The 13,688-nt window shown below is 57.9% G+C and overlaps 2 protein-coding genes across 2 annotated transcripts; one reads left to right on the top strand and one right to left on the bottom strand.

Annotated features, from left to right (window-relative positions):
* The first annotated feature begins 2,360 nt into the window (after positions 1 to 2,360).
* Lrrc25 (leucine rich repeat containing 25) lies at positions 2,361 to 8,361 on the top strand. The gene is made up of 4 exons (XM_047532505.1): positions 2,361 to 2,504; positions 3,655 to 4,161; positions 4,627 to 5,426; positions 7,693 to 8,361. The coding sequence occupies exons 3-4, from the start codon at positions 4,636 to 4,638 to the stop codon at positions 7,835 to 7,837; spliced, it is 936 nt and encodes a 311-aa protein (XP_047388461.1). The 5' UTR covers positions 2,361 to 2,504; positions 3,655 to 4,161; positions 4,627 to 4,635; the 3' UTR covers positions 7,838 to 8,361.
* Positions 8,362 to 10,159: 1,798 nt separating this feature from the next.
* Gdf15 (growth differentiation factor 15) lies at positions 10,160 to 12,737 on the bottom strand. The gene is made up of 2 exons (XM_047532504.1): positions 12,417 to 12,737; positions 10,160 to 11,042 (listed from the first exon to the last, which is right to left on the bottom strand). Exons 1-2 carry the CDS (start codon positions 12,727 to 12,729, stop codon positions 10,402 to 10,404), a joined length of 954 nt encoding a protein of 317 aa, XP_047388460.1. The 5' UTR covers positions 12,730 to 12,737; the 3' UTR covers positions 10,160 to 10,401.
* Positions 12,738 to 13,688: the final 951 nt, after the last annotated feature.

Genomic DNA, 13,688 nt, shown 5'->3' with positions numbered 1-13,688 from the left:
GGGTCTCCCTGGGGACACCTCTGGTCACTCCGTCTAGGGCCATTCTGCAGCCTTGGAGGTCTCTGTGCTGATGGGTGGCCCTGCCTGGGGCCCAGGTGCAGCAGGTGGGCAGGGCAGGGACCCCAGGGATGTGCCTTGGGCATCTCCTGGCTCCCTCGGCCAGGGCGGGGATTGGCAAAGCCCCACGCTGTCCCCTCCCAGAGGCAGGGCCGGGGCTAACCCCAGGGGGTCGAGACCCCAGGTCTTCAGGCCTCAGATCCAAGCCGCCCAGATCCCTGGACCTCTGAGGCCCCAGAACTCCCAGATTCCCTGGTCCACCCTGAACACCTGCTGTGCCGGGCCCCAGCTGCCCGCCCCTGCCATCTGCAGCCCTGGGTCTGGTGTCCCTCATTTCCTCCTTTTCTAAGAGGCCCCGTGCCACCCCGCCCAGGCTGCTGGCGTGTGGGAGATAGACATTCCTTGGCGCCCAGGCCTGCTCTGGGCTGGCAGCCCTCCACGCGGCTCTCCTGGGCCACCTGTGTGCCAGCGCCTGGCTTCCGGGTTTGACTTAAGTGCCTCTGGGAGATTGTACACTCACACGCCAGGAAAACCGTCCTCGGGAGGGAGGGTCTCTGTCCCCCCTTGCCTGCCACTAAGAGGTGGCCTTGGGTGTTTGTTCCTTATGTTTCACCCAGTCTCTTTATGCAAATGAAATATAGAAACTTTTTGATGAACTTTTTTTCCATTTAGCATTTTATCATGGTGCTAGGGACTAAAATTTTGTGTCCTCTTCCAAGTTTGATGTGTTGACACCTAGTACCCATTGGGATGGTAATAGGAGGTGGGTGCAGTATTAGGGGTTGAACCCAGGGTCGCAATGACACAGAGCTACACCCCTAGTCCCTTTTACTTTATATTTTGAGATGGATCCTCACTAAGTTGCTAAGGCTGGACTTGAATTTGCAATCCTCCTGCCTCAGCCTCTTGAAATGTCAGAATTCCAGACATGAACCACCACTTCTGGCAATATCTTTTCTTCCTGAGCCCCCCATTTTATGGTATTTCTTGTCATAGCACCTGAACTAACACCCGAAGACACCTGATGCCTACCCAGGCCTGTTCCCACCACAGGACCTTTGCACAGGCTGTCTGTCCTTTCTCATGGAAGCCCTCCCACATGCACGCGTCCTTACTCAGAAGCTATTTTCTCCATGAGAGCTTTCTCGATCATACCATTAAAAAGTTGCTATTAGGGCTGAGGCTGGGGCTCAGTAAGCACCTGCCTAGCACGTGTGAGGCCCTAGGTTTGATCCCCAGCACCACATAGAAATAAATAAAATAAAGATATTGTGTCCATCCACAACTAAAAAATAATTTTTTTTTAAAGTTGCTGTTAGCAGTGTTGTGCACTTGTAGTCTCAGTTGCTTGGGAGGCTGAGGTAAGAGGATTGCTTAAGGCCAGGAGTTGGAGACCAGTCTGGCCAATATCTGTAAAAAAAGAAAAGAAAAGAAAAGAAAAAGCTTCCTCTCTTCCTCCTTGCTTCCCGTCGTTATTTTTCTTTGTGTCATTCCTGCCCCTTGGGATGCTCTATTTCCTTCCTCCTGACGATCTGGATCCTGCTTGTTCCCTGTCTCCACAGCTGTGAGCAGAGCCCACAGGGCGGAGGTGTGTCTGTGTGTTCAGCCTCTGTCCCCAGCTCTTAGACCCGTGCCTGGCACACAGTAGGAGCTTTGTAAGGACTTGTGGAGAAAACTAAGGAGTGTTTCCGTAGGGGTCCGCAGAGATCTATTTTTTCTATTTTTCATCATCCCCCCAGGATGGATAAACTCTTAGTAATCTCGCCGTCATTTCCTTTTTTTTCCATGTAATGAACAAAGCTGTGATGAATGGCCTTATGCCTGTCGTCTTTTTGCCATCTATTTTTTTTTTAATTGTGTGAGATAAATATGACCCTACACTGACCATTTTGTTACTTTCATTTTAAGGAGGGGAAATTTGTGCATGTGTGGTTTTTTGTTTTTTGGGTTTTTTTTGTACCAGGGATTGAATCCAGGGACACTCAACCACGGCGCCACATCCCCAACTCTATTTTGTATTGTATTTAGAGACAGGGTCTTGCTGAGTTGCGTAGGGTCTTGCTTAGTTGCTGAGGCTGGTTTTGGACTCAGGATCCTCCGGCCTCAGCCTCCCGAGCCGCTGGGATTACAGGCGTGGCCACCGCGCCTGGCCATTTTAAATTACTTTAAAGTGAATAATTGGGGCCGGGCCTGTAACTCAGGCGCAGGGCCCTGGGTTCCAGCCCCAGAGCCAGACAAACGCAGGCCTCGGTGGCACGCAGTACATTTACAGCGCAGATCCCGTGGCCTCCGTCTCCTTCCAGGTCATTTTCAATCCAAGAGGAAACTCTGAAGCCGCTGGCAGCCACCCGCTCCTCCCCAGCCCCTGGCAACCTCGGGTCTGCTCTCCTCTTCTGAGGGCCCTGTGGCTTCTGCTGCGCAGCGTCCAGCTCTCCCGGTTCAGCCAGGTTGGCGCAGCCTCCCGCCCGGTCCCCTTCACCGCTGTGGGTTGCGGGATGGGACACAGTTCAAACCTGCAAATACCAGAGACACTCCCAGGAGTGGGCTCCCCGGTAAGAGGGGACAGTTGTCAATGCCGAGGGCTCTTGAGGGACATTCCCCAGCACTGCTCCGGGTCGCCTGCACCTCCGCTGCCCCGCCAGCACCGACTGTCATTGTGCTTTTGGATCTTAGCCCATCTGATAGGTGAGAACAAACTCTATCTCAGAGTTGGTATTTGTGACTTGCAATTTTCTTATCAGGAGCAAGCCTTCCCCCACCCGCCCCGTGGTACTAGGATGAACCCAGGGTCGCTCTACCACTGAGCCACATCCCCAGCTCTTTTGATTTTATTTTGAGACACGGTTACTTATTGCTGAGGCTGGCCTCAAACTTGCAATCCTCCTCCCTCAGCCTCCTGGTGCAGTAATTCAGGGGTAGACCACGCTCCTGGCCAGAACAAGCATTCTTAGATGCATGGAGAAGCAATTCGCCAAGACTTCTTTCAAGTCTCAGCCCAAAATCTTTGACCAGTGCTTTGAGTTTGGAGTAGACCCTCAGCCTCTCAGAGTCCAGTCTGTTAGCATTTATCCCATCTTACAGATGTGGAAGCTGAGGCTCAGAGTGGCTAAGTTCACTCAGGAGCAGGGGCCAGAATGGATCTGAACCTGATCTGTTCGACACCAGGGCCCCAGTGCAACTGAGACCCTTCCCCAGGGCATCCCCACCCGCTCTATCTTCAGTCACACTTGGGCCACTGTCCCTGGGCTCTGACTCTGGCCCTGGGAATAAAGCCCCACGATTTAGCCAGTATTGCCCCCCACCCCTGTTCCCTGCCACCAGCTCCTCCACCCCTGGGCCTTTGTTCCTGCTGGAGCTTCCACCTCAAATCTGCTTTGTGCTCCTTCCATTTGTCCCTTTAAGTCATTGTCCAAGCCCCGGAATCGAGCCCCGCCACAGGGAGCCTCCTCTCAGCCCCTCCAGCACAGAGGCCAGGTGCCCAAGGGGCGCTCTGGCCTGCGCGGAGGCTGGGGGCTTGCAGAGCCAAAGGCGCGTTTAGGAATCTTGGCAAACTCCTACTGGTGTGCTGAAGCCCAGCCCTAATCCCTGCCCCTCTAGGAAGCCTTCCAGAACGCCTTCCGACCTGTGGCCCTGCTCTGACGCCATGGACCTGTGTGTGTCCAGCTCTGTCCTCTCCCAAGACTGCTGCCCTGGAGGCTCTGGTCCTGGCTGAGTGGTGTTTGTTGAGTGAATTGATGAGCCCGCGGTCTGGAGTCAGCTGAACGGAGATCAGGAAGCTGTGACTGGGCAGCCGGCGGTTGAGGTGTAAATGGAGGACATGAAGTCACTGGGTTCCAGCGAGAGGGAAGTGAGACCCTGGGCCTCCCCTCCTCCTCTCGTGAGAGCCCTGGGGCCCTGCGGAGGGCGGATCCTATAGTCGTCTTCGGTCTTCCCCTCTGCGCTCCACCCGGACACCAGTTCCTCTTCCCCTGAGTCGCTGGTGCAAAGCCTGAGGAGCACCAGCAACCGCCGCCACCCGGGCTCTGGCGCTGGCCGCAGCCCCTGGCACCGCACTGGAGACTTCCAGCGCCGTCCAGGCAAAGGCGTGGGGATCGGACCCGAAAGGTAAGACTCCGGGGCTGGACCCTGGACCCTGGCGAGGGCTGCAGACCAGGGGCGGACCCCTGAGCAGCCCCCATCCCAGGACTCCTGGTCCTGGGAGAAATAAAAATCAGCTGGGACAGGGGGCTAGCCGGTTTCTAGGGCAACTGCTCATTTGCATATGGTCCCGTCTTGGCCAATGAGAGCGCCCAAAACGATGGGAACCGGGCAAGGGCCCGAAGGGGTTGAAGGGCTGACAGCGCAGGGTCTCCGCCTTCCCAGCCTGCTGGGGACCTGGCTGTGTACCCATTCCACAGAAAGGAAGACTGAGTCCGCCTGTCCATAGGCAACCAGCGGGGTGACGAAGCAGGGGCTGCATTTTACTACTTCAGAAGCGGCCCCAACTGGCTTGGGGTATAAACCGGCTGCGAGGGCCAGGGCAACCCCGGGACTGAGGTGGGCGTTTGAATCGGGCCATTCTCCATCCAGGCGGCTTGGATGGGGGGCGCCCCGGCGTGGATGCTGTCGGTGCTGCTGCGGCTGCTGCTGCAGAAGCCAGGAAGCCAGGGACTGTCGTGCAGCCTGTTCTCGGGGGACGTGGACTGGACGAGGGAGTTCGAGGGCACCTGCCTGAACTTCAGTGGGCTGGGGCTGAGCCTGCCCCGGAACCAGTCTCTCCGGGCCGGCAGCCTGCAGACCCTCGACCTGTCGGCCAACGGCCTGCGGGACCTCCCGCTGCGCTTCTTCGCTGACCTGGACAAGCTGCGGCTCCTGGACGTGACGGGCAACCCGCTGCGGAGAGTGGACGCGGCGCTGGCCTCCCGCTGTGACCTGGACCTGAAGGCCGACTGCAGCTGCGCCCTGGCGTCCTGGCACCAGGTCCGGCGAGACAACTGCTCTGGACAGCAGGCCCCGCAGTGCCAACTCCCGGCCACTGGTGCCTGGCAGAACCTCTCAGCCTTCCTGGGGCCCAGCTGTGCCCCTGGCCCATCCCCAGCCACCATCGGGGCAATGGCGGCGGGGGGTGTCCTTTTCCTAGGACTTGCTGTTGCCGGTCCGCTGCTGGCCTGGAGACTTCGGCGATGCCGAGGGGCCAGGAGCCAGGGCCGGGGCAAAGCCTGGGGTGTCCAGGGCGGCTCCAGACCCAGCTCGGGCGCGCAGCCACGGTACGGCAGCCGGGGCCTGGGCACCAAGCCCGCCGCGGCAGCCCGGGCCCGCGCCTCCGTGCCTGACTACGAGAACGTGTTCGTGGACCAGCAGCCTGATGGCCACCCGTGGGCGGGACACGGGTGAGTGATCCACAGCGCCCCCGGCGGGGGCCAATGGCAAGAGGCCCGGCACACAGAATCCCTGCAAATCCCAGCTCTGCCCGCTGAGCGTGATCCCAGCCACCCTAGAGGCTGAGGCAGGAGGGTGGCTGGAGCCCAGGAGTTTGAGGCCAACCTGGGCCACATAGCAAGACCCTGTCTCAAAAACAAAGGCAAATCCCAGCTCTTCCGCAGGCTGTGTGATCTTGGGCAAGTAGCTTCCCTTCTCTGGGCCTCAGTAAGATGAGGGTGATAACAGCCCTCCTGCCGCAGGGATTGGGGTAAGAAGTACACGAGTCTTGTCTGTGGGATCAGCACCCCTTTCGTGACCTGCAAACCCAGCTTCTGACTTCAGAGAAGGGGGGTGAGTGGGAGATAAAATGGGGGCTCTGGGGTAGTGGTCAGCAGCTTGGGTTCAGGTCCTGTGCGATGCAAGTTGTCTCTGAACCTCCATTTCCGTCCCATAAAATGGGGACAACCCTCCCATCTTCTTTTGACACACATAAGATGCTAAACAGGTCATCTGGGTTCCTCTTCCCCACAAAACCCCAGACCTCTAGAAGCTTTTGCTGGGCTTCAAATAGATGAAGTCAACTTCTCTGGATTGGATAAGAGAATGGAGGGGCCGATGATCCCAGCACCTCAGGAGGCCAAGGCAGGAGGATTGCAAATTTGAGGCCAGCCTCAACTTAGTGTCTCAAAATAAAAAATTAAAAAAGGGATTCGAGTTGTGGCTCAGTGGTTAAGCACCCCTGGGTTCACTCTTAAATATCAAAAAAAAAAAAAAAAAAAAAAAAAAGGGAATTTCAGGAATTGAGGTCTGCAAGGGCAAAGGTCCCAAGGTGAGAAAGAACAGAGACGATGGGAGACTTAGCTCCATGCAGGTGCATGCCCGCCATCCCGGCTACCCATTCACACTTTAGTATGAATTGCTTTGACTCCATAAGTGGTTGCAGCAGAGGGACAGAACTGGGAATCAGAATTTATCTTGTGCCTCTTCCCACTCACTATGTGACCTTGCTCAAGCCATTCCTGGGCCTCCCAGAACCTCCATTTCTGCAACTGGAAAACATAGGTTGAAAACAACATTGGCTTCTCTCTTAGGAGGCCAGTTACATGAAGGAGGCTGGTCTTGAAGGGACAAGAAGGCCAAGGCAAATGTCAGGCTGCCGTGGGAGGTTCATGCCTTCAAGTCCCTGCCCAAGACCACTTCTGCTTTTGAACCCCGTTTGCATCTGCTTTGCATATTCTCTCCTTTCTCATCAACAGCCCCAAGTTCCCTTCCTGCCTGGCTGCCTGGATCCTCGCAGCTCCCCGCAGCCTGGGACAGAGATAATGTAGACAGAGATTGTTTTTGACAGTGCTGGCAGGGGAACCCGGGGTCTCCCATCTGCTAGGTGAGGGCTCTGCACCGAGCTACATCCTCAGTCCTTTCCATTTATTTTGAGTTAGGGTCTCGCTACGTTGCCCAGGCTGGCCTTGAGCCTCCTGCCTCAGCCTCCCAAGTAGCTGGAACTACAGGTGGATGCCACTGCGCCTGGTTCCAAGTGGACTTTTAACAGAGGAAATGTTGGCTGTCTGGACAGAGCAGTCTGTCCCCTCTGGGGTCTTACCCTAGCTAGACATTCCTAAGCAGTTTTCCCGCTCCTTCACCCATTCTGTGGATGCCAAAACTGAGATTCAGAATTTTTTTATACCAGGGATTTAACCCGGAGCCACTTAACCACTGAGCCACATCCCCAGCCCTTTAAAAAAAAATTATTATCACTTTTTCTTTTGAGACAGGATCTTGCTAAGTTGCTGAGGCTGGCTTTGAACTTTCGATCCTCCTGCCTCAGCCTCCCAAGCAGCGCTGCTAGGATACAGGCATGAGCCACTGGACCTGGTCAGAACTGTATTTTTATGTTGGAGTCCAAGGTCTCTTGCTTCAGGGGACCCGAAAAAAAAAAAAAATCCCGTTTAAAGGAGTAGACACTGGCTTCAGCCTCGGGCAGCTGGTGTGTCAGAGCTTCCTATTTTTCAAGAGGAAACTGAAATTTAGATTTTTATGTAAAAAAGAGGAGCTATCTCAACTTTAAGGAAGGAAAAAAAACAAACTAGAAAACCCCCACCCCGGGTGGCAGGTCCGGGACGCAAGGCTGGGTGCTGAATCGGCAGGTCCCCCTGAGTCAGCGGCTCCTGCGTCCTGGGAGCGGTGGCCGGGCAGCCACCCCCGCCCCCAGCTCACTGCCCGTGTGTCTGTCCCCAGGGCTCCCCCTGCAGAGGAAGGTGACTTCTACATGAACTTCAGGGGCGGCCACCAGGACTCGCAGCCCGTCTACTGCAACCTGCAGTCCCTGCGCCACCCCGCGCCGCGGGAGGAAGAGGAGTACGTGGTCCCCGGGCGGCGCTGAGACGGTCCCTGCCGCGCGCTGCCGACCGCGGACGCTTCGGCTCCTCCCCTGGCCTGGGTCTCCCTCCATGAGCAGCGGGAGCAGAGGAAGTCCATCCTTGACAGTCCTTTGACAACACCATTGTCGCCCTCGTGGTGTCAGGAGGTGCTTAATAAATGCTCAGGGACGGAGAGGCCGCGGGCTGGCCGGGGCTTCCCCAGCTCCCAGACCCCGGCTCCATGGAGGCGACCGACCCTCCCCTGCCCTGCTCGGGACCCTTGGGGCGTCCAGCCTCGGTCAGCCCTGGGAGCCGCCGCTGGCTCAGGAGGGTCTTTCTTTCTCTCTTGCAGTGCTGGGGTTGAACCAGGGGCCCTTCACCACCAGCCACATCCCAGCCCTTTTTATTTCTCCTTTTGAGACAGGGTCTTGCTAAGTTGCTGAGCCTGGCTTTGAACTTGGGATCCTCCTGCCTCAGCCTCCTGGGTCAGTGGGATTATAGGTGTGGGCCACCGCGCCTGGACTCACTCTAAAACTTTGATTTTCAATAGTTTTCAGTTGTCAATGGACTTTGGTTTATTTATATGTATGTGGTGCTGAGGATCCAGCCCAGGCCGAGCCCCAGCCCCAGCCCGCCCCGGAAACTCTCAGCACAGAGGCCCCACGCCGGCCAGGAGGGCAGCAGGTCCTGTCCAGGTCCTGGCTTCACCGTTGACCTCTTGGCCTTCGTACCCCTTTCAGTGACTAGAAGTGGCCTCGAGGATGGCTCTAGTCCTCATAGTTGGAGGAAACGCCACTCACCCTTCAAGGCCCCACGCAATCCACGACCCTGGGAAGCCTCCCCTGCTCCCGGTGGGCCAGCCTGCTGCTCAGGGCTCTGGGATTTCAAGAGTTTACTGAAGCTCATGCCCCAGCCGGGCTTTCTGTCGGACGGTGCTGGCCCGGCTCCTGCCGAGCCCCAAGGTAGGGGAGATAGGGCTAGACACAGGCGTCCCTAGTTCTTGAAGGTTAAGGCCTCAAACTTACTTGCCATCCCCCTGCCTCAGCCTCCCGAGGAGCCAGGAGTATAGGTGTGCACCAGGAAGCCCGGCCTCCCTGACCTGTTAAATGGCTCTCGTTCCCTCACCAATGAGCTTCCAGGGTTGAACCTCAGCACATCTGTTATTACAGTTGCCCACTCTTAGGATTTTTTTGGTGTGTGTGCTGGGGATGGAACCAGGGCCTTGCCCGTGCTAGGCACGTGCTCCACCACTGAGCCGCACGGCCCAGGAGTTCCCTCCAGACTCACTGTCCCTCACTTCAGCGGCTCACAAGCAGTGGGTCTTGTCTGGTTACTGCCCATCCTCAATGCCCAGTCGGGTCCTGGCACAAAGTTGGCCTCACTGCTGGGCACAGTGGCACACGCTGCCTGTAATCCTAGAGGCTCAGGAGGCTGAGGCAGGAGGATGGTGAGTTCAAAGCCAGCCTCAGCAAAAGTGAGGCTAAGCAACTCAGTGAGACGCTGTCTCTAAATAAAATACAAAATACGGCTGGGGGTGTGACTCAGTGGTTGAGTGCCTGAGTTCAATCCTGGGTACTACCCACCCCCCACACAAAAAAAACCCTGGCACTCACTGAGTACATTCAGGGACACCTGCTATCATTCAGGTTGGCCTCCATAGGGGGTGGCATTCCCAGGGGACACATGACTGGAAGTGAGTCCTCTATCCCTCCAGACCCCCTTCAGAGTTCCCCTCCAAGACGGGGGTGCAGGTGGTGTGGGGGTGCTGATTTCAGCACCCCCAGCAATGTCACTAAGAAGATTCTCATTGAGTCTTCTTCATTCTTCAGTGGGAAGATTATGCAACCGGGAGATGTGATGTGCATGAAAGCATTCTTCTCAACTTGTTTATTTCTCCCTGCTCTTTTTATATGAAAGAATGGAGGTATCATTAACGTGGAAGGAGATGCCACAAACAGGAGGGGTGACGGGTCCCTTCCAGGGAGGGGAGTGTTATAAAATGATGGGCTTGACTGCAGATGGGCCTGGCTCTAGGCTGCCTGTGTTTGGAAAGGTGACGCCAACGGGGCACGGAGACAGATAGCCACCCGGTCCCCCAGAGGAGGGTTCTGAGAGATGAGGAAAGACAGAGGCAAGCAGAGACCCAAAGGGTCCCAGAAACAGGAGACATGGACCGCGAATCCCAGAGCGGTCAAGGAGGTCATCGGGTCGTGAACATCTTCTGGAGCCACCCATGCTCCAAACCCTTCCACTCACCCATCCCAGCTCCCCTGGGGAAACTGAGGCCAGGAGACGGGAATCTCCCCGAGGTCACCCAGCCCCATCCTGGACACCACAAGGATCAGTTCAGACAGCTCCATTTTTATTCCCAGAGTTTTAAATAAATAGACATTCCACCAAGCGACCCGTTTCCAGCAGATAACCCCAATAAGTTAATAATAAATACAGTCATAAATACAGCTGTTAGGGCGGGAGGGGAAGGGGAGGGAAGGAATCTCCTCTCAGGACCCGCGGGCCCATTCCACAGGCGGGACCCTGAGGCCGCCTCCGATGCGCAGGCGCGGACTAAGGTGAGGCCCAGGGCTGCTCATGCGCAGTGGCAGGCTCTGGCCTGGATGTCGTCGTAGGTCTTGAGCGACACGCCGCCGTCAGTCTTGTGCATGAGGACCATGGGCTCGTAGCCGGAGGGCACGCAGCAGGGCGCGGGCACGGCGTCGGGCTTCAGGCCGTGCAGGCGCGCCTTGATCTGCGCGTGCGTGCTGGCGGCGTGGTACTGGCTGGGGCACTCGCCCGCGCACATCTTCAGGTGCAGCTCGCGCGGCGACTGCACCCATTCGGTCCAGCCCAGGTCCTCCAGCGTCGCTCGGACTGTCTGCAGGCGACAGCAGCGTCCGGGCCCGAGCGGGCAGTCGTCCCCGGCGCCTGCACGCGCGCTGCGGGGCCCCCTGGCGGCGCGTGGCCGCAAATGCAGTTCCAGCTGGGACCGTGCGGATGGCGACAGTGCCAACAACCGGTCCGAAGGCGGCGACAATCGCAAATGTAGCGTGGGCGCTCGGGATCCTCTAAGGCTGAGCTGACGCTGCAGCGGCCGCGTCACGTCCCACGACTTGGGCTCTGTCGGGGACAGCCGGAGCAGGGCCCGGTGCACGCGGTAGGCCTCGGGGAGACCCTCTGTCAGGGAAGCCCGGGAGAGGCGCAGGTACACGTGGCCGTCTGACCCGAGTCGCACTGTGGAAAAAGATAAGGAAGTTGGTCAGCCACAGGCCTACTGTGTTGGAGGAGCAGGGGTTCCCATAGCTGCCAACACACCAAGCAGGATCCACCACAGGGCATTTGCACAGCCGCTTCCCTGGGATCTCAGCGTGGCTGTTTCTCATCCCTTTAGGCTGCCAAATAACAACCATTTTATTTTATTTCATGGTAAATCCTTCCTCTTCCCTACTAGAATCTCAGGCCCCATCTCGGCTTGGTTGCCACCACACCTGGCACACAGTGTGCTTAGTAAATATTTGAAGGACCGAGTGTATAGCCACTATTTAATGAGTCTGAGATTCCAACCTTGGCTTGCTTCCTTCTGGCATTAATATATATATATATATATATATATATATATATATATATATATATATATATATATATATATTTACAGAGACTGAGTGTTACCATGTTGCCCAGGCTAGCCTTGAACTCCTGGGCTCAAGCAATCCTCTTGTCTCAGCCTCCCAAGTAGCTGGGACTACAGGAACAGACTGCTGTGCGAAGCTCAAACACATTTTATTGGGGATTTAGTAAGTACCCGGAATCTGGGTGAGGGTGGAAACTGAGTCTGTTTCTGTAGAGTCAGATAAACCAGGGAGTGAGGAGTACCAAGTCCCCCGCATTCCAGATGACTTGGTCCCAAGGACTCAGACCCCCAGGCCAGTTCAAGTGTGGAGGGTCTAGGGAGATGGGTTAGAAAGCCTGCAACCCAGTTCTAGGCTCAGCGAGGGCAAGAGATTGACCAGGAGTCACACAGCGGGGCAGGGATTGGGGGCGTGTGTGAGTCTCTCCTCTGCCTGACCCCGCCCTCCAACCCCTCCTGGGTCCTAGAGGCCGCCCACCCCTGCAGCCCTGGCGCCTCTGTAGAGAACATTCCCCTCCTATCGAGGCACCTGCTGCATGTGACTTTACCAGTCTTGATGAGGGATTGCGTCAGATTCGGATCCAGCTCCAGCAGGTTCTGCCCGTGGCTGGCCGTTCCCCCTCCGCCCTCCATCCTTCCTCCTGGACCCCCGGCACCCGCCCGGGACAGGGGTCAGCCTCCGCACGCCGTCCCTGAGTTGTGCAGGCACTGTGCACGATCGGAGGGGACCCTGGCGTCTCTGAGCCTGGCTTTCCTCACCTGCAGTCCCCTGACTTGGGGTCCCACCTGGGGCGAACCTCATCGTGGCCCATTGCAAACAGGTGGCCAGCCACCTTCCCCGTCGGACCCAAGAGGGGACAGAGAGTTCCTACCCGTTTCAGAGGCGGGGAAACTGGGGCTTAGAGGCGGGGCCTGGGCCTCTGGGACGCGCAACCCCTGGCCAGATGTGAGGGTGCCCGGGGGTCTCCAAGGCCACTCACCTTGCGGGGTGAGTATGCGCACGGCAGGGGCGGGGACGAGCGCCGGGTCCTGCCCGCGCCGCTCCACCCGCAGCCTGGCCCGCAGCTCCTCGTAGCGCCTCCTCAGCTCCTGGACCCTGTGGGCGTCGGGGTCGGGGGCCCAGTGGGCGTCCGAGGGCCCCGGGAGCTCGGCGTCGCCCGGCGGCGGCCACGAGATGACCAGGAGCAGCAGCAGCAGCAGCAGCATCTGAGAGCGGTGCAGGGGCGCGGGTCGCCGCCGGGGCTGCGCTGTCGCCGCGGATCGCGCTCCGGATCGCGCTCGGGGCCGGGGCATGGTGGTGGCGGGTGCGCTGAGCCGGGCTCGCGGGCGCTGCCTTTATAGTCCCCGGACTTTGTCCGGCCCGCCTGCCGGCCGCCTGCCCGCCCCTGTGCAAACGCTCCCGTGACCGCGGCTGGGCGGGGAGTCCCCGGGCTTCGCAGGGGGAGGCACGTGAGGGGAAGGGGTCGCCAGACCAGCCTCTCCTCGGAGCTGGGACGCGAGCCCAGCCTCGTGCGTTTATGGGAAGATTGATGTTGTCCAAAGACAATGACTGTGGGACATTGCAGGCAGAAGACCAGGAGGTGGCCTTTCCCTGGGGTATTGGCGTGTCCCCTTCTGTGTTGGGATCAAAGGCTGAAGATGGTGAAGAACAAAGGGAGCAGAGGAGAAAGGTCAAGAAAGCTGGAAATGGCAAGTTTGGGCTTTATTCTTCTGCCATGCTTCAGTGTCCTCGCCGGGAAAATGGACTTTCAAATGTAGTGTCAAGGACGGCGTCAGGAACCTAGTAAACGCTTACTAAACCCAGCGCTCTTACAGTCACTCAGCCTCACCTGCGAGCTCCTACCCATTCTTCAAAACCCCAGGCAAAAACCCCTCCTCCAGGAAGCTGCCTCTGCCCTGCCCTTCCCTTTCCCGGTGCTCATCCCTCCCTCTGGCTGACAGCTGACCTCCCAGCACTAGAACCAGCACCAGCTCCATCTCCCCTATACTGGGGGCTCCTTTAGGGCAGGAAGGAATCCTCTCTGTCCAGTCTCTTGGCTGGACCCAGAATGGAGGTGGCGGTAACTGGGGTGTTATGGCAGGAGGGCCGGGGCAGTCAGGGGCGGCCATCAGATGTGGAGGGCAGGGGTGCCCCCAGAGCACCCTTCCCTGACCCTCCCCTGCGCAGGGCTCCCGGCCGCCCCGTGCCTGCTTCCAGCCCCGCCTTCCTGTGCCCGGCAGGTGAAGAGGAGCGTGTCACCCCGGGCGGGGGT

The sequence above is a fragment of the Sciurus carolinensis genome, chromosome 17, assembly GCF_902686445.1.
Source record: "Sciurus carolinensis chromosome 17, mSciCar1.2, whole genome shotgun sequence".
Taxonomy (NCBI): Eukaryota; Metazoa; Chordata; class Mammalia; order Rodentia; family Sciuridae; genus Sciurus; species Sciurus carolinensis.
This window is presented reverse-complemented; position numbering and strand designations above follow the sequence as displayed.